This window comes from Mytilus trossulus, chromosome 4, assembly GCF_036588685.1.
Source record: "Mytilus trossulus isolate FHL-02 chromosome 4, PNRI_Mtr1.1.1.hap1, whole genome shotgun sequence".
Lineage (NCBI taxonomy): Eukaryota > Metazoa > Mollusca > Bivalvia > Mytilida > Mytilidae > Mytilus > Mytilus trossulus.
This window is the reverse complement of record NC_086376.1, coordinates 45,931,643-45,953,223: the sequence shown is the minus strand read 5'-3', so window position 1 is coordinate 45,953,223 and position 21,581 is coordinate 45,931,643. Positions and strand designations below refer to the sequence as shown.

Here is a 21,581-nt window from a genome sequence, read left to right as displayed (position 1 = left end):
TTGCTGAGCATTTTAAATATTTATTTAACTGTTGAGTGTATAAATATTGTTTTACACAAGATTTAGTTGTGGAATCTCTTTCTCTAATGATTTTTAAACTAAATGCAGTCAAATTCACTTCTTTTTGATTGATCTGCGAAAAGGTATGAAGTAATTGGACATGGTTGCCTTTTTTTTGTGATGTCATAATACTTGATAGTAAATTCTGAGGAAAGTAAGATATATTTGACATCATATAATTAAATTTTAACCAATGAATAACTGAGATCAAATAAACCACTTGTTGAGTAAATAGAAATAATCAACTGGTCAGGAAAAGGATAAATTGTGTAAGAATAGTTGGAGAAAAATCTATACAATGTTTCAAGCTCTAAATTGATGTGTATCCAGAAATTATTGTCAGCACTTTTTGATTGTGATTGTCAAACAATTACCAAAAATATATGTTATTGTGATTTACAGCAAATGACTTGAGTGTGTAGGTAAAGGTAATATCTTTGTTTATAATGTTTGCTAAACAATATAAGTTAGGTATACTAACCTCCTTTTAGTGTAGTATTAATATTAGATCTACAGACAGACAGATGGAGTATCTGTTACTAGTATATCTAATTTAATAATGACATCATGGTTCAGCTAGCAAGCAAGCTAACCAAAGATATTACCTTTACCTTAGTCCTACACACTGGGTTACTCAAGTAATTTTGTTGTAAAAGGGTATATGCATACCAGTAATGCTTTTACATTTAAATTGCTAGTTGAGGGATGTTTTTTGTTCAATTTTTAATCCCCTAACTGTTTGCAATGAGAACCAATCAAAGCATATTATATTTTAATTAAGTAATATTAAATCTCGCTGGTACATAGGACTAATGAATATTGTTATAATTTAAAAAAAAATGAATTTACAGTACTTGTCTCAGTGTTGTAAATGAGTCCTGTTGTATTATTAAGTAGGTACCAAACACCTTGACTGAAATTTATTTGGCTCGTTTAATTTTCGTAAAATTTGACATAATATTTTCTTTGACCCTTTGACAAAAATATAAAATGTTTAAAAAATTTGAACCACCCACTTATCCGAAAATTTCAATGGATATATAGTTTTATGAAAACATACAAATTTTTATAGAATAGAATGTGATTCAGCTGATTTTACAGAGCTATCTCCCTGTAGTGTTATGTACATTTGTACCACTTTTATATTATAATTTCTATCTTGCAGAAAAATTCCAAAAGAAGTGTAATCTATATTGATGACAAACAAAAGGTTGCAAACAGTCAGCTTCCAAATTTAAATCAGATTAACATTGATTCTTCAAGTAAGTCATTTCTTTTAAAAGATAGCTATGCAAGAAATATTGTATTAACTTTACAGACCTTTTAAATACACTTAAATGTTTCATGGGATTTGCTTTTCTTTTCTCAATGAATGAGTGAACCTGGCATTAAGGGCTATAAGAGCTTTTGCCATTACTTTGCTTTAATTATTGCAGTTTTGTCATTTAAGACTAAGATGTGATTTTATATTTTGCGATATTGAGAAAAATCCTGCTAAATTCATATAAAAAAGTTCAAAACGCAAGTTTAAACTCATGCGATTATAACCATGTCACATGTTTCCCAATAATACAAACATCGCATTAATTTCTGAATTAACAGTAGTTATTTTCTTTGCTCTGGATGATAAAAAGTTTAATCGCTATTTTGTACATTTTTCCTTTATTCTTTTTTGTGATAATTTTTCATATGCTACTTGTTTTCATCTCAAGAGATGGAAAATTATCGCTAGAAATTAAGGAGGCATGTGGCGTTGCTATTGAAATTGACATGCAATTGACACCGTCGTAATAGCTAAAAAAGTGATAAACAGATTATCATTGGTCATCTCAACTCAATCGCTTTTCTTGCTTTCGCCGTTCCAGCTCAAGTGAAAAAACAACCTCGTTGAGATGAACAACGATAATCTATCAATAGATACATTGAACAATTCAATATCTGAAATTCAAAGCCAAAAAAAAATTCTCTTGATAACCACTTTCCACCAATTATGAGCTAGGGATCAAAATAGTTTCAAAACAACATTTGCTTTCAGATGCAATTTTTAATTTACTTTTCATCAGGTGAATATGCTGTTTCATTCAAAATCCAAATTACATAGCAAAACCTACTTAAATAATACCATTATGGAATAGTACATTTTATCATATACAAATTTTAGTGTTAATTTTCAACTTTCCATTACATATATTTAACAATTTGAAAATTCTATTTAGAAGACAAAAGTTTGTCTTTACAGGTTATTTTATTAAAAGTTTTCATATTTGAGATATAAGTGCTGAACATTGAAAACATTTTTGAAAGAAATAATGTCATATTATAAATTGATTTAACGTCCTCTTTGATGTATATTCATGTAGTGTATGAAGATTGTGTGACATTTGACTGTCAGTTTGTTATTTACTCTCACACAAGTCTTTAATTTTTCAGATATGAATAGTGGAGACTATTTCAGATTGGTAGATGTAAGGTTGTATAACATCACATTAACAGATCGGTAAGTTAAGTTAAGAAGTAAAGAGAGGACAGATAACAAAAAATATCAGTCTGTCATGGCCACAAAAAATGTAAAAAATCTGTGTCAATTTTATTGTGAACCAAATGAAGCTTTGTAGTGGTAACATTGTTTAATAATGTTTGTCATGCTCTCCATAGATGTCATGTTATAATTTGTTTATACACTTAAGGAATGGTATTAATATTAAAGTCACCTTTTCTGTCAATTTGTTAACCCTTCCATCTGTTTATCCTTTTGTCTGTTCATCCATCCCACAGTTGGTCCACTTGCTTATTCTTCCAATAATAATTTTTATCTAAGAAACTACTTAAAGGAATGATTTCATTAGTTTAAACATATTTGTTTATAGTGGATTGGGAAACAAGTTTTACAACTTATATTAATCCCTTTCCACTTTGCGGGTGCGAGTGCTGCCTTGTAGCGGCATTAGCCTACTCTTTTTCGAAATCTACAAGGGTGTCTTTAACGTGCAAGAGATATGGCTCTCTCTTAACACGGGTCAGCCATTTATCGTCCCCGTCCGACGGACTATCATCGTTTCCTCAAGACCATACTCGCAAATGGTGTCAAGGGAGAGCCGAAAATTGAGTTCCTGAAATTTTCATCCCAAACGAGAATCGAACCAGGAACCTTTGTGTTAGTAGTCCGATGCACTAACCACTACACCACGGCTCTCTCATTTCATTCATATTTGGTCAGCTAGACAGAGAGATGTTTTACTATGTGAGCAATTTTTATTCCCCTGTTTTAAAAAGGGTTATACCCCTGCTTTAAAAAAGTAGGGTATACTATTTTACCTCTGTATGTCCATTCATTCGTCGGTCAGTCTGTCAGTCTCATGAATATTTTTCGTAGCATCATTCTCAGAAACTACAGAACAAAGATTTCTTAAATTTTGTTTCAGGGTTTATATAAGTCAGCTATACTAAGTGATGCATTTTCAGATTCATTCCTCAACAACTTCCTGTTAACCGAACACCTACATCATTTTACACATGACATCCAAGTTATAAATTTTTATCACATTCCATTTCATTCCTCAACAACTTCCTGTTTACCAAAATATTTGGGTGGGGGTATCAGTGAGCAGAAGCTCACCGTTTCACTTGCTGGATCTGTCATATACCATTTTCCTGTTTGTTGATACATTTGTACTTTGAATTTATCTATTTAAGGAATGACTGTAATATTTTTTCTGTCTATGAAGAAATAACATAAAAAATTTGGTGCACACTGAATAACGCATGTAGCGGGTTATTTAACAGTGTGCACCAAATTTTTTTTATGTTATTTTGAATAGACAGAGAAAATTTTACAGTCATTTCTTATAATTTGATTCTAAATTCCATTTTAAACCGTGGAAAACTATGAAAAAACGTTGATGACGTCACGGTCACATGACTAAATTATGTCTATGGGCTCATAACAAAATTACGTCAGCCAACCAGAAGATGCGTTACATCCAAAATTAAATTATATGTTGATTTAATTAAATTGGCACTTATTTCTCTTATACTATTAAAAAAAAGAATGACTTCATATCTGGTCAGCAGCTTGACAATGTTAAGCTGTAAAGCCTGTGTGGTGGACAAATCTGTCTGGCAGGGATATGGAATTTGAACAAAGCAATAATTGGATTCTGGAATCAGACCCCTACTAATTATTCAATTGACCTTGACCTCATTTTAATGGATTATTGATAATGTTATGTTTATGTGATACTTGAAAAACCTTCATATTAAAGACTTTCAACATAGATTCAATCATAAGTAAGACAGGGGAGACATTTCACCGTTTTCTCTTGTTATTGATTTAAGATAGAAGTTTGAACAGTTGATTAAGTAATGAATGAAAATTGTTTTCTTTCAACAGAGAAATTACAAAGATTTTTAATAATTTAACAAACATTGAAGATGTAAAGCCTTACAGTGAGTGTAGATGTCCAAGTCTGCATCCCATAGTTCACTTTCTAGTAGATGATAACTACTACAGTTTACAATGTAAAAATGAAGTAGGAGAAATGACCAGTAGATTTAAACAAGATTCTGTAATCCAGTATATAGTTGATAATGATACGACTACAATCTGGAAGACTAATATGGAAGAAACAGCTTTTAACATAAAACTGGATCAAATTTATCAGGTTTCTGAATTATTTTGTAAATGTCTTTATTATCAATCTGTATGTTATCGTATCACTAGAAGCAGCAGTGAAACAAGAGCATTGAAAAGTTTAAATAGTAAAAATATAATAAATTTTCTAAAAAAAGTCTTTGATCATAATATTGCTGGAATTTGAAGTTCATATAGATAAACATTTTTTTTTTTTATTTAATTTGACACACAATCGTCATATTTTATGTTGTTGACAATTATAGGTCATTAGATACTATTGCATTTGTTCAACTGAGCTGCATATATTCATAATTATGCATACAAAATGAATTTTTATGATTTCATGACATCTTCATATGAATATTTTAAAAATATCTTTCAGATTGATGAAATAGAACTTATCACAAAGACCATACCTTGTAATGTTACTTTTATGTTAGATAGTGGTAACAATCAAAGATTGAGGTAAGATATATATTTCCCCCTAGTTTTTGGAAAGTTTGCTATAGCTTGCTATTGCTACTTTCCATAGCCATCGGCCTGAAACTTATGGTGACAGATTATCGCCATTTATGAATTCTGATCCGAGATAATTTAGTACTAGTACTAGTGTTTGAATTCTGATTCTTGGAAGGTTCTTTTAAAATTTTGAGTAAATACTCATTTGACTGAAAAGATTACAGCTTTAATAAAAAAGAATTGAATGTTCACCGACGATTCAGATGAATATAAGTTCATTGTGAAATTGAGTATCTCAAACACTACTTCGCGGATCTGCCATACGCTGAAGAGAAAATCACAAGAAATCTACGCCAGATTGCGTCATTTTCATTCATGAAAATTTCATGAATAAACCTTTTCCGCTCTACTTTTACCTGTTTACTATGTACGTACGTAAACGTGGTAAAAGCCCGAGAGTATTAAAAAAAATCGGGAATGACTCAGTCTGATTAAAATGCGAGAACAAGTTGACATTTTGACTGCCAAGCCGTTGGATAATTGACAAGTTTGTTGTAACAAAACACAGGTGATAGAATATAAAATACTCAATAATAATATGTCTAATATCTCATTAATGGACGAGTACAGGAAAATACGGTACCGGCTTTCATAATAAAAACTAATTTTAAAATGCATTGTTGTCACATATCGATCGAAAGGTTTTGATGCCAAAAATCATTTGAAAACTTTAATTCCGTTATTTAAATACATTTCAATGTGGATATAAGGGCCTTCACTCGTTCAGCATGCTCAAGTGGATCAAACTGACAGCAGAAAAACATTGACCCAACGTCAATTCTTCTTCAGTCTTCTTCCAATAATTTACATCATACCACCTCTGGTGTATTATTGCAAATTCGTATCATATATAGCATCCATATTAAAAGCAACCGAGTGAGCATATACTTCTTAGAATAACATAGCTCAGGGTACGAGGACAAGTGCTGTAGAAATAATTAAAGTTCATGAAATTTTAATGATGTGTACCCTTTGGCTTAAATAACTGCATTTTCACCTCAAAATTTATATAGATTACAGACAAACATGTGCATAGCCATGCCCTATTTAAATAGAAATTCAATTGCTTTGTCATCCAAACACATTGCCAATGATTACCATAATATATCAAACGAATGGCTAACAACAAAAATTCTATGAATCTAGCGTATATATAAACTTTTTATTCATGTGGTCATACTGCTGTTGTTATGCTCCCACCATATTGAGTTTTATCCTTGTTCTTCTGTAAGTAATGTACATTCTTCCCTTACTTATAAGTATCTCCATATATCCCAAAATTCGTTTCTGTTCTCTTACTTAAGTTTGCCTGAACCAAATTGTATGAAACTAATACGCAATGCTTATAACCACAATTCACAAGTCAAGTTTGAATTTTAGTTGCGTAAATTTTACCATTCTAGCGTTTAATGCTACTATACAAAAAGAAAAGTTGCTGGAAATTAAAGTTTCTGTTCTCTAAGTATAGTTTGTCTTCACCAAATGTTATGAAACTTATACACAATTCTCATTACCACAAACACTGATCAAGTTTGAATTTTGGTGGATTTATTTTTACTGCTCTAGGGTTGTGCCTTGTTACAAATGGAACCAGATGCTCCACAGGGCACAGCTTTATACGACCGTAGAAGTCGAACCCTGAACTGTTGGGACAAGTATTGACACAACATTCAAGCTTGATACAGCTCTGAATTTGGATTGAGATCAAATTGTTGACTTAACATATAGGTTTCTGACACAAAACAAATGTCAAGATCTTACAATTCTATTGCGCAATACTGTATAATTAGAATGAATACACAATGTTTATTAACCCATAATTCAGATCAAGTAAAAATGTTGGTAGTGTCACATTTACAGTTCTTGAGTTTGATAATGTTAATGCTAGCGAGGGCATCATTTGAGTCCCATGGACATGTTCCCTATTTTTGATAAAAGCCTTTAATATTAATTCACTTTCTTTACAGTTGTATTGATTTAAGTTACTGTAATTGTCTTATTTATAAGTAGGGATGCAGTATTTTTTGCAAAGAACCAATGCTCTCCAAAAGAGTTCAAAGAATGAAAATGTATTAATAACTATAGGCAACAATAAAGGTCGTCAAAAATGAGAAATGTTTGTACCATATACATGTAGAAAGCTTTAAAAGGCCCCGATATGAAATATGTGGAACAATTCAAACAAACAAAAAATTACATGTGAATTTACTAAAAACAAATATGAAGTTGACATGGTATTTAAAGAAATTAACAGAGCTTTCTGCATGTATATTTCATTATTTTAGATCTACAGCTTAAGGTTGCAATCATGAGCAAATATCAAAACGTTTTATGATAAACATAAAAAAGGGATTTTTGATAATTACTGACGAGACAATGGTTTAGTTTTAAACATCAAAGCTGTGATGAAATATACACATTTGAAATAATACACGTCTATAACCTTTTTGGAATAATACACAGCTACAGTTGCAAACTTTCCAGAGGTGCTATCCAGCACTTTGATTGTTAGAGCTTGTGGGTTTTGAATCCTGGCAGGGTCAAACCAAATTCTTTAAAATTTAAAACTAGTATTTGCTGCTTATTTGCTAAGCATGCAACATTTGAGGTAAGGTCTTTCTGCACACATTTACCATGTGAACTAGGAAGTTAAAAATCTAGCTTAGCGTGTTGACAGCTGGTCTAGTAGAAAGCAGGGTAATGATATTTCATATAAAATTAACTTTCAGATTTTGCTCCTGTCACATTCACCATCCTCCAGTTTTGTCCCTTTATAAATTAAAAAAATTGCTGAATTTGAAGTTTCTGTACCTCAACTTTACCATGCCTGAACTATATTGTATGAAACTTACCTAGTATAAGCAATGCTGATTAGCACACGAACACAAATTTTGGGTGTGTCACTTTCTTCACTTTCTTGATATGTTCCATTGTAAAGGGGGTCTCATTTGGGGGTTTTGATCACAGATCCCGCTTACTCTTGTCAGATTCTTGTATCATGCTTACATTATGTAAGTAAGCAATTCTCATTTTTTTTGGTCATTTCCTGTGTTCTGCTAGACTTTATTTTATGTTTTCAAGGCACAAGAACTTGACTTATGCCTGTCATGCTTACAAAATTGCATCTTTCCCAGGGTGTGTGTCATATTCCAAAGTCAAGTCACTCTGTCTGACCATTCTTTATTCTGTCAGTCTGTCACGCTTCAAGTTAAAATATTTGGTCATGGTAGTTTTTCAAGAAGTTGTAGTTTAATCTACTTGAAACTTAGTTCACTTGTTATTCCCTATGATATGATTTTTTTAATTTAAATGCCAAATTATATTTTTGACCCCAATTTCACAGTCCATTGAACATAGAAAATGATAGTGCGAGTTTCAGGTTAAAGTTTTTGGTCAAGGTAGTTTTTGATGAAGTTGAAGTGCTAGTAGGGCATCCATGAACTTCGTACGCATTCTTGTTCATATTTTTTTTTAATACAATTTAATTGTATATATTGTGAAGATAGAAAGAAGATGCTAAAGACATAAAAATTATTCATTAAGACTAAATATTCTTTTGTTATTTTTTATTATTGAAACTTTCAATTATATTTTCAGTGGATCAATGAGCACAAAATGGTCTGATATATCACAGAACATTAATAGCAGATCACAGTATGAAGAAGTAATAACAAGAAATATTTCTGTACTTCTAAGTGGATTTTGTACTGGAAATAATGGAAATAGTCATGATATAGCAGAAATTTTAGTTACTGGAAGGTTTGATCCCTTTTATTATATAAATATTTTATGTTTTAAAATTTGAAATGAGGTGCATGTCTCTAGGAGATAATGAAGCCATCTCCCATGTAGAAAAAAATAGAAATTTCATAGAATCGGATACTTTTTTGTACCTGATTATTTGAACTCACTTGTGTTTCTTTCATACAGTCTTATAGCAATGAAAATTAAGACTTCTGTTTTTCAAATATTGTCTGTCCAGAGTAAGTTTTGATATTGATTTTAGTGTCCCTGATCTGTGGTCTACTGTTGTTAGCTCACCTGGCCCGAAGGGCCAAGTGAGCTTTTCCCATCACTTTGCGTCCGGCGTCCGTCGTCGTCCGGCGTCCGTCGTCGTTGTTAACTTTTACAAAAATCTTCTCCTCTGAAACTACTGGGCCAAATTGAACCAAACTTGGCCACAATCATCATTGGGGTATCTAGTTTAAAAAATGTGTGGCGTGACCCGGTCAACCAACCAAGATGGCCGCCACAGCTAAAAATAGAACATAGGGGTAAAATGCAGTTTTTGGCATATAACTCAAAAACCAAAGCATTTAGAGGAAATCTGACATGGGGTAAAAATGTTTATCAGGTCAAGATCTATCTGCCCTGAAATTTTCAGATGAATCGGTCAACCCGTTGTTTGGTTGCTGCCCCTGAATTGGTAATTTTGTGGAAATTTTGCAGTTTTTGGTTATTATCTTGAATATTATTATAGATAGAGATAAACTGTAAACAGCAATAATGTTTAGCAAAGTAGGATTTACAAATAGGTCAACATGACCGAAATGGTCAGTTGACCCGTTTAGGAGTTATTGCCCTTTATAGTCAATTTTTAACCATTTTTCGTAAATCTTAGTTATCTTTTACAAAAATCTTCTCCTCTAAAACTACTGGGCCAAATTAATCCAGACTTGGCAATAATCATCTTTGGGGTATCTAGTTTTAAAAATGTGTCCGGTGACCCGACTATCAAATCAAGATGGCCACAGCTAAAAATAGAACATAGGGGTAAAATGCAGTTTTTGGCTTATAACTCAAAAACCAAAGCATTTAGAGCAAATCCAACACGGGGTAAAATTATTAATCAGATCAAGATCTATCTGCCCTATAATTTTCAGATGAATCTGACAACCCATTGTTGGGTTGCTGCCCCTGAATCGGTAATTTTAGGGAAATTTTGCTGTTTTTGGTTATTATCTTGAATGTCATTATAGATAGAGACAACTGTAAACAGCAATAATGTTCAGCAAAGTAAGTTCTACAAATAAGTCAACATAACCAAAATGGTCAGTTGACCCCTTTAGGAGTTATTGCCCTTTATAGTAAATTTTTTACCATTTTTCGTTAATCTTAGTTATCTTTTACAAAAATCTTCTCCTCTGAAACTGCTGGGCCAAATTAATCCAAACTTGACCACAGTCATCTTTGGGGTATCTAGTTTAAAAAATGTGTGGCGTGACACGGTCAACCAACCAACATGGCTGCCATGGCTAAAAATAGAACATAGTGGTAAAATGCAGTTTTTGGCTTATAACTCAAAAACTTAACCATTGAGTGCAAATCGCATAAGGTTTAACTGTTTATCAGATCAAGATCTATCTGCCCTAAAATTTTCAGATGAATCAGACAACCCGTTGTTGGGTTGCTGCCCCTGAATCGGTAATTTTAGGGAAATTTTGCTGTTTTTGGTTATTATCTTGAATGTCATTATAGATAGAGACAACTGTAAACAGCAATAATGTTCAGCAAAGTAAGTTCTACAAATAAGTCAACATAACCAAAATGGTCAGTTGACCCCTTTAGGAGTTATTGCCCTTTATAGTAAATTTTTTACCATTTTTCGTTAATCTTAGTTATCTTTTACAAAAATCTTCTCCTCTGAAACTGCTGGGCCAAATTAATCCAAACTTGACCACAGTCATCTTTGGGGTATCTAGTTTAAAAAATGTGTGGCGTGACACGGTCAACCAACCAACATGGCTGCCATGGCTAAAAATAGAACATAGTGGTAAAATGCAGTTTTTGGCTTATAACTCAAAAACTTAACCATTGAGTGCAAATCGCATAAGGTTTAACTGTTTATCAGATCAAGATCTATCTGCCCTAAAATTTTCAGATGAATCAGACAACCCGTTGTTGGGTTGCTGCCCCTGAATTGGTAATTTTAGGGAAATTTTGCTGTTTTTGGTTATTATCTTGAATATTATTATAGATAGAGATAAACTGTAAACAGCAATAATGTTCAGCAAAGTAAGTTCTACAAATAAGTCAACATAACCAAAATGGTCAGTTGACCCCTTTAGGAGTTATTGCCCTTTATAGTAAATTTTTTACCATTTTTCGTTAATCTTAGTAATCTTTTACAAAAATCTTCTCCTCTGAAACTGCTGGGCCAAATTAATCCAAACTTGACCACAATCATCTTTGGGGTATCTAGTTTAAAAAATGTGTGGCGTGACACGGTCAACCAACCAACATGGCTGCCATGGCTAAAAATAGAACATAGTGGTAAAATGCAGTTTTTGGCTTATAACTCAAAAACCAAACCATTGAGAGCAAATCGCATAAGGTTTAACTGTTTATCAGATCAATTTCTATCTGCCCTAAAATTTTCAGATGAATCAGACAACCCGTTGTTGGGTTGCTGCCCCTGAATTGGTAATTTTAGGGAAATTTTGCTGTTTTTGGTTATTATCTTGAATATTATTATAGATAGAGATAAACTGTAAACTGCAATAATGTTCAGTTAAGTAAGATCTACAATTAATGTCAACATGACCAAAATGGTCAGTTGACCCCTTTAGGAGTTATTGCCCTTTATAGTCAATTTTTAACAATTTTCCTGAAATTTGTAAATTTTAACTAACATTTTCCATGGAAACTACTGGGCCAAGTTCAATATAGATAGAAATAATTGTAAGCAGCAAGAATGTTCAGTAAAATAAGATGTAAAAACACTTCACCATCACAAAAACACAATTTTGTCATGAATCCATCTGCGTCCTTTGTTTAATATTCACATAGACCAAGGTGAGCGACACAGGCTCTTTAGAGCTTCTAGTTAGTGTCTGTTAACATTTTTTATCTGAAACTATTAAGGTCAGAAGGTGTTTGTAATTCTCCCAATTGTTTATTCCTGATTTTGGCTTATTATTTCACTTGTAATGTGTTCTAAAATCATTTAAAAGAATTTTCAACAATAACTTGATGATGAAGACAGGTTTTTTCATGAAAATACTGCAAACAATCGCACACAATTTGAAATTACAGGAGATTCATAAGATGTTTTCCAGCACTTATGACCCCCCCCCCCCCCCCCCCCCCCCCCCCACCAAAAAAATAATGACATGGCGAAAAGGTGTGTGTGAACAATGTACCAAGTGTAGACTTTACAAGCCTTACAGTAGAGATAAATTATAAAGCAAAAACTTATTGGCCAGACAAGATCTACTATTTAGTCAATCAGTTGACTTTTTATAGCAGTTTTTGCCCTTATAAGACAATTTGTTAAACTATTTTTGTAGTTGTCTAGGCAGAATCAGTTCAAAAAGATAAAGTAGATAAAAACTATTAAACCCAAAATAATCAGAAAATTGTAATGGATAGAGATAAAATGTATGAGCAAAAATGACATGCAAGTCCATTTCCACAATTATGTCAACATTTTATAAATAGTCATTTGACTTCCTATAGAAGTTTTAGCCAGTTTTTAACCCAATTATTGTTGAGCCTACAAAATTTAGGATGTATTAGCTAGAAATAGTTATTATACATTTTGCTTGATGATAAGTTTTGTAAATAATATTAAATGACAAACTTTTTAATCTCATCTATTTGAAGCTGACCACTGAGCTATGAAATAAGACCTTGCAAGTCATGTTAGACAGAATAATATTTCTTATAAATATTGTAGACCTTTCACACATAATATATTTACATATATAAGAAATAGTTCTTTTTATTTTCCCTAATGATATTTTGATGAACCTTAGTATGATTATGTTTAATGTTCATTTTGTTGGATTCAAAGACATGTCACATTTCGTATACATGTATCTATTTTTAGCTCATCTGGCCCAAAGGGCCAAGTGAGCTTTTCTCCTCACTTGGCATCTGTCGTTCGTCATTGTCGTCATCGTTGTCGTCATTATGATTAACTGTCGTCGTATTCATATCCTTTTTTTTCTTCAAAATGTGTACAATTTTAGATTGAGCTGAATCACAATACATTGTACTTTTTTTTGCAATATTAATATATAGATGCAGTTTTAGGCAGGTGACAGTATACTTTATACTGAGAGCATCAATAGCAGGCAAGGCACTGGTTCTAAAATTATTGAACTAATTCCACAACAAAAGAAATATAAGTATATATGGAGATGCTGAGTATATGTAAAAATTAAAATGAGACAGCAATACCTACACAATGTCTCTATTTAACCCAATCAGATTACAGAAAAACCTTCAGTATTTGATGGGTTGTAGTTTTAAGAGTTCAAACAATGTATTCCCAAATCTACATTTCAATTGTTAAAGTCTGAGCATAAGTTTTTATATTAAATTACAGATGCAGTTGCTATGGCAATTCAGGAAGCTGTACATACCGTTCAAGTTCAAATAAAAATGTCTGTCAATGTGAGAACAACACAATTGGCTCTGATTGTAGTAAGTGTAATGTTGGATACTACAGAAGTGAAGAAGATTTTGGATGTCACCAATCCTGTCTGTGTAATACTGCTGGATTTATTGGATCTACTCAAAATTGTTCTCAGGTTTGTATTTAACACTTGTTTTTATGCCCACCTACGGTATTAAACAGACATAATGTTTTCTGATCTTTGCGTCTCTTGTTTGTTAGTCTGTTCATTCGTCTGTCCCACCTCAGGTTAAAGCTTTGGTCAAGGTAGTTTTTGATGAAGTTGAAGTCCAATCGCTCTAAAAACTTAGTACACATGTTCCCTTTGATATGATCTTTTTAATTTAAGTATTTACCCCTAATTTAACAGTCCACTTAACATAGAAAGTGATAGTTGCATCAATGTACTATGGACAAATTCTTGTTTTTAAGTTAGTTTGCTTTTGGTCTATAATCTGAAATTGTGCCCTGGGTATTTCTTGAAAATCTATTAAAAGCTGTGTCTTTGATGTTATGTTCCTTTTAGAAGGGGAGATTATAATCATGTATATTTCTGATAATTTTATTTTCAACACAAAAGTATGTTATGTTTTATTGATTTTAAAGAGCTAAAATTTTACCAAAATTGGAAAGAGGGAAGAGAATAAGAAGAAAAGAAACTTCATTATGATAACATGTGTCATACACAAAGATGAACTGAAAATTTTCGTTTATTAGAAATAAAGTATTGTGTTCATATCATATACTATTGTCTTACTTTTAAAGAACTTTAAATAGATGTACACTATCTCAGCTTGCTGCCAAATTACAAACATAAAAGAATGATATTTTAATGAAATAAACCACAATCATACCACGTCTTCTATTTTTTTCATATTTGTTGAATATTTCAATAAATTTTTTACCACTTTGAATGCTTATCTTCTTTGTTTTCAAAATTCCAATAGGGAACATACTTTATATAATTGTTTAAATAAACCAATTTTTCAAGACGTTTCGGCCAATGGCCTTCTTCAGTTCTTTATTTTTCCTCTCAACTACATGGCTGACATTACATTCAATCATTGATAAGATGTTATAGCTAATTGTCCTTGGAAACGTCTTGACGTCATAATACTTTAACGTCATAATAATATGACGTCACAATACTTTTTCATGAATTAAAGTTAAATTTTATATGTTTTGATCAATTAAAGTCATTCCTTTTTAACGTTAACTCCAAATGGTTTAATTGTATTAAGTTTTTGAATCCATTGTGCCTCAATATATCTCCTGTAATTTGCGGATTTATCATAAATCTGTTGCAGAACCTGAACTGTGATGTCCTCTTTGCAATGATCCTCTTGGTTGAAATGTTCTGCCACAGCTGTATCTCTATCATGTCTGATATCTGCAAGATGTTCTTTTATTCTTTCGTTTAGTGATCTTTCTGTTTCTCCAACATAGACATAGTGGTTACATTTTTCACAGTGAAGTCCATAAATAAGATTTACCAGTTGACATCCATGAATGTTCTTTTTGAGGTTGAATGTTTTATCTCCGAGTATAATTTTTTCTTCATTTCTTTCAATATCGCAAACTTCACATTCTTCTTTACATGTTTTGTTGTTGCTGTAGTTGGTACTTTTTTTGGTGATCTTATTTAGTTTTCCATGTACGATTATGTCTACTTTTAGTTTTCGCACTCTAACTTTAGTAAAAGTGAATAGAAATCTATGAAATTTTAACACAAGGTTTATGACCATAAAAGGAAGGCTGGTATTGATTTTGGGAGTTTTGGTCCCAACATTTTAGGAATTAGGGGCCAAAAAGGGCCCAAATAAGCATTTTCTTGGTTTTTGCACTATAACTTTAGTTTAAGTTATTAGAAATCTATGAAATTTTGACACAAGGTTTATGACCACAAAAGAAAGGTTGGGATTGATTTTGGGAGTTTTGGTTTCAACAGTTTAGGAATTAGGGGCCAAAAAAGGGCCCAAATAAGCATTATTCTTGGTTTTCGCACAATAACTTTAGTTAAAGTAAATAGAAATCAATGAAATTTAAACACAATGTTTATGACCACAAAAGGAAGGTTGATATTGATTTTGGGAGTTTCGGTCCCAACAGTTTAGGAATTAGGGGCTAAAAAGGGACCCAAATAAGCATTTTTCTTGGTTTTCGCACCATAGCGTTAGTATAAGTAAATAGAAATCTATGAAATTTAAACACAAGGTTTATGACTATAAAAGGAAGGTTGGTATTGATTTTGGGAGTTTTGGTACCAACAGTTAAGGAAAAAGGGGCCCAAAGGGTCCAAAATTTTACTTTGTTTGATTTCATCAAAATTGAATAATTGGGGTTCTTTAATATGCCGAATCTAACTGTGTATGTAGAATCTTAATTTTTGGTCCCGTTTTCAAATTGGTCTACATTAAGGTCCAAAGGGTCCAAAATTAAACTTAGTTTGATTTTAACAAAAATTGAAACCTTGGGGTTCTTTGATATGCTGAATCTAAAAATGTACTTAGATTTTTGATTATGGGCCCAGTTTTCAAGTTGGCCCAAATCGAGGTCCAAAATTAAACATTGTTTGATTTCATCAAAAATTTAATAATTGGGGTTCTTCGATATGCCAAATCTAACTGTGTATGTAGATTCTTAATTTTTGGTCCAGTTTTAAAATTGGTCTAAATTAAAGTGCAAAGGGTCCAAAATTAAACTAAGTTTGATTTTAACAAACATTAAATTCTTGGGCCTCTTTGATATGCTGAATCTAAACATGTACTTAGATTTTTGATTATGGGCCCAGTTTTCAAGTTGGTCCAAATCAGGATCTAAAATTATTATATTAAGTATTGTGCAATAGCAAGTCTTTTCAATTGCACAGTATTGTGCAATGGCAAGAAATATCTAATTTCACAATATTGTGAAATAGTAATTTTTTTTTTAATTAAGAGTTATCTTTCTTTGTCCAGTATAGTAAGCAAGAAATATCTGCAAGAATTTTTTTTAATTGGAGTTATCTTTCTTTGTCCAGAATCAACTTAAATCTTTGTTATATACAATATACAATGTATATTCACTTTTTACTACCAACTGATAAATTTAAATAATCTTTACCATTCAGTGATAACAAGCAGTTTTTTTTACATCTTAATATTTTATGATGTATTTAAATGAGTAGAAATTGTTGCAAACTCCATTAGAATATTTTAATTGAAATTAGTTTTGGAATAAGGGAAAGGGGGATGTGATTAAAAAATTGGGTTCAATTTTTCTCATTTGAAATTTCATAAATAAAAAGAAAATTTCTTCAAACATTTTTTTGAGAGGATTAATATTCAACAGCATAGTGAATTGCTCTAAGAGAAAACAAAAATTTTAAGTTCATTTGAATACATTCATTCTGTGTCAGAAACCTATGCTGTGTCAACTATTTAATCACAATCCAAATTTAGAGCGGAATCCAGCTTGAATGTTGTGTCCATACTTGCCCCAACCGTTCAGGGTTCAACCTCTGCGGTCGTATAAAGCTACGCCCTGCGGAGCATCTGGTTCTAAGTTTAAGTCCAAAAGGAAATCAAGTTACGAAATCATATTTTTGTCCTAGGCGTAGTGGGCATTAAATGTTAATGATCAATTCTCAATTTGTGACAAGGCAACTTTGTCACATGTCTCCATAGTATTTTTTCTTGATAACATTTTTGTGATCTTGTGTTCAGGATTATGTTTTTAAGTCAGAATTAGGTTGAATATTGCATTGAATGTGATTTTATTGCATGTGCATGCATGTACATGAATTAGGCAGTTTTCATTTTAATTTATCTGCCTTTTTCAAAAGTATTCATTGTTAAAAAATTTTTTTTTTTTTAAATTCAACGGAATAAAAATTAATGACAGCTTTTATACATCATTCAAATTTTAATGTGGTGCAATTGGGCTCACAAATATCTTTTTATAGCTCATGTAATATTGAACTGAAATATCAACCTTAAATTTGCATAGAAATTATACATGCTGAAATTTTTTTATATTAAGGTTTCTGTATCTAAAGCTGGACATAGCCATTTACCATTCTTTTTGACACAAACAGTTTCAGAGAAGACAAAAGTAATAATATTTTTATTGTATTTGATTGAACAGGTTGATGGTCAGTGTACATGCAAGTCAAATGTTGAAGGCCGTCAATGTGATACATGTAAACATATACATTATAACTTAATCGAAAGTAACAGTGCTGGATGTAGCAGAAGTCAGTGTGATTCAAATGGGACATTACGCTGTAATAACAATGTGACTTGTGATATGTGTGAATGTAAAACAAATGTGGAGGGTATGTACTGCGATAGGTGTAAACAGTATCATTATGGAATAAATGTTTTGGAAAATGGTTGTGCACCTTGTAATTGTAATACTCCTGGAACACAGAATGCTAAGCAGACATGCGACCTTATAACAGGACAGTGCGATTGTAAAACTTTGGTAGAAGGTGTGTATTATAACTTTCTTATGTTTAGTTGTAGATTGACATACTTTAAAGTTTCTTTTAGGTAGTGTCTTTTCAGCGTCATGACTAATAGGTTCTTTGATAGTGACTCAACATTTTAAATAGACACTAAGTAGTAAACTTGTTGTCAGGTCATTAAAGATTGCATATTTTGGCTTTAATATTGATTCACTTATAGGGTCTTTGCATAGGAACTAAACACATTTATTCAAAAACTTGTTGTTGGCATGACACGGGTTATGTTCTTCTCATATATGTTATGATAGTATGATACTAAACCCCTAACTGGAAGGATTGTGCCTGATGTTCATATGATAAAATCATAATCTTTCAGTCAGTTTAATTGAAGTCTGGAGCTAGCATGTCAGTTAACTGCTAGTAGTCTGTTGTTATTTATGTATTATTGTCATTTTGTTTATTTTCTTGACCTCATTTTCACAGATCATTGCTCAGTGTTAAGTGTTTGTGTTTTGGTCTGTTTTTCCTAAATTTTAAGCAATAGGTCAACTATATTTGTTGTATGGTAGAATTGTTAGCTTTACATGTCTGCCTGGTTTTGTTCATCTGACCTTGACCTCATTTTCATGGTTTATTTACCTGACTCTATCGGAATATTGGTATTTAGTCAAATCTTTACATGTGCTTGAGATTTGTTTAAAACCAGTTTTGATAAAAAGAAACAAAGAAATGTCGAAATGTTCAGGACTTAATTAAATCTGTATTTGGGTAAAATGACGCAAGCATACTTTTTGTATTGCGTCTTACACTTTGAGAAGGCCGTTAGTTTTCTCGTTTGAATTGTTTTACATTGTCTTATCGGGGCCTGTTATAGCTGACTATGCGGTATGAGCTTTGCTCATTGTTGAAGGCCGTACGTTGACCTATAGTTGTTAATGTTTGTGGCATTTTGGTCTTTTGTGGATAGTTGTCTCATTGGCAATCATACCACATCTTCTTCTACTTCTACCATATAGTGACCGCCTTCAACAAATTGAAGATTATGTCACAGGAGGAAACTTACAACAAGACAGATTGAAAAAATGTACAAGTTTTAAAAAAATCTAAAATACTATATCTTCTTTTTTATATTAACTCATCAGATGGACAAAAATACAAGAGTCTTAAAATAATATATCCATGAACACTGTGGCATGAATAATAAACTTGCACCGTGGATAGTAAACTTGGAAAAAATTGTAAATAGCAAATACACTTTATTTTTATAATGATAAAAACACAAAAAGTAATTGTCATGTCATCCAATACGTAAGAAACTTATGTGTTATTTTAAAACAGTCCTAAATGGAAAGCTTGTTGACTTAAAAAGTTAGTCCATTGATGGAAACAATTAATATCCAGACTCCTTTATTTTCGTTTTCCTCCCAAAATAACAAACTAAATAGTCATAAGAATGGATGACAAACATGTGACAAATGTGACTATGCATGGTACCTATAGGACACAGAGGCATTATGCTTAATTCATTGTGGAAGGAAGAGAAGCGACACACAAAATGAGGTCATCTTGTTTAGTAGTATAGATGACATCTGAGTTTGATGATCCAGTATAAATCCCTTTCCCCAAATCACAAATAGGATGAGATATATGTTGGATTTGCACCTTTCCGTCGATGAATTTGTTAAGATAAACTTTCATTTCCTTAATTGTCAATTAGGTCTTCACACAAACTACCTAAACATTTTTTGACAGATTTCGAAAGAAAGATAATTACACAATAGCTTGCTCACAGATCTTCCATTTAACTTAGATTCAAAAAAGCCCCATTTCCATTAGAATTGAATTGAATTGAATATTATGTTATTTTGAAACTTGAGAATGTATGAATGTGTAAACCTTATCAAAAACATTTGATAGCAATTTCTGTAAGTACCTAAATTGTTTTTGGAATAATTTTTATGTACTGAGACCCTTGTCAGTTATTATTAAAACTTCCTTGAGAAAAACTTTATATTTTTTTGTATCACATTTATTTGATTTTTATTTAATTTATAATGATAATTTAGTATGAAGTGGAAAAAAGTAACCAACCTATCCTTTAAGAAATGTTTAAAGATGCACATATTGTCATGGACGTTATCAGTTGAGGTTCAAGTTTCTTAGAATTATTTCCCCCAGAAATAATTAGGGAAATTTTTCACCTGAATCATTTAGTTTTAAAATTTATTGGTATAATTTAGCAGTAGTTACAACTAAAGTAGGCCACTAAAGAACATGATTGTTAAGAATGTTTTTTGTCAAGATGTAATATTTGTCATGAGATACTTGACAACTAATGTTAAATTTCTTAGAATTTTTTCCTTGAATAAAAACTTCTTCCCACTGTTATTTGTTTTAATGATTTATAAGAATGTTATTGTGACTTTACTTGTTGAAGAAATATTTAAAAAATAATTTAAAAAATTTTGTTTCAATAAAAACTGGTGTTAAATCAATAATTTTTTTTTGAAATAGTGAACTTCTTTAGAGTTTTATAAAAAATGTTTTTCGTGTGTAATTAAGATTTGTTTATTTTTAACCAAATAAAACATTTCCACAGAGTTATCTCTGTCAAGGCGTTTAAAATATTTGTCAGTTCTAATGTCCGATTGAATGACTATATAAAAGCTTTTGTAAGAACTCTTGTGTAGTTTATTCACTGGAACCTTTAAATTTCTTCTAAAAGAAATCCATCACTTGTTGATTAATTCACCAAAGTAAAAAATGTCTTCGTAGTAGATGAAAATAAATGCAGCAACTATCAAAACTGCATATGATGTTGTATTATATTTATAGTTATCATTTACAGACAGTCTTGGATTAAACTTTTTTTGACATGATACATTTGCAAAAATTCAAGGATTGTTATCAAATTTAGACAGCTTATCTTCAAGTCCAAGAAATAGTATCCAAAGAAATAGTTTGATATTCTATATTTTACTGATAGATAGACGCAACTTTTAAGTCAACATTATTCTTTTACACTGACAGCAGCAACTGCTGGCCAGACACAGGGTATAGGGGAACCCCTTACACATTTAAAATTAAATAAACTCAAAAACTGGCCAAATAGCAAGTCTTTTTGAAGAAAATCTAGTATTTGAACCGAAATAATTTTTTTTATACTTTATTTGAATTTTTGTCTTGTTTTAGTATGCCTTATGAATTTGAATTATTGTAAGCTTTTTGTGTGAATGTGTTTGATTACATTTTTCTTGGTTGAATTGTAGTTAAAAAATAAGAATAGTGCACTCATTTACTTTCCATTTTTTTAATTATAAACAGGGCCTTACATAGTAATTGCATTGTTCTTTTAAAAGTTTGTCTTATTGTTTACAACAGGATATCTTGAAATGACAAATATTTACAAGGTACTATTTGAAGGATGTGTTTAAGTGGGTTTTTCAGTTTACCTTTTTAAGATATGTGTTCACCTATTAGAATACAACAGTTCAGCTTATTCCTTATTCAGAGAATTATAT

The 21,581-nt window shown here is 31.5% G+C and overlaps 1 protein-coding gene across 3 annotated transcripts in view; it reads left to right on the top strand.

Annotated features, from left to right (window-relative positions):
• Positions 1–21,581, top strand: part of LOC134715378 (hepatocyte growth factor receptor-like) — a 73,650-nt gene that overhangs the window by 19,206 nt on the left and 32,863 nt on the right. For all 3 annotated transcript variants that reach the window (XM_063577525.1, XM_063577527.1, XM_063577528.1), the window contains exons 5-11: positions 1,226–1,322; positions 2,491–2,557; positions 4,451–4,721; positions 5,076–5,158; positions 8,810–8,971; positions 13,545–13,749; positions 17,739–18,084. In XM_063577525.1, the coding sequence (XP_063433595.1) occupies positions 1,226–1,322; positions 2,491–2,557; positions 4,451–4,721; positions 5,076–5,158; positions 8,810–8,971; positions 13,545–13,749; positions 17,739–18,084 (1,231 nt within the window). The remainder of the gene's footprint in view (positions 1–1,225; positions 1,323–2,490; positions 2,558–4,450; positions 4,722–5,075; positions 5,159–8,809; positions 8,972–13,544; positions 13,750–17,738; positions 18,085–21,581) is intronic.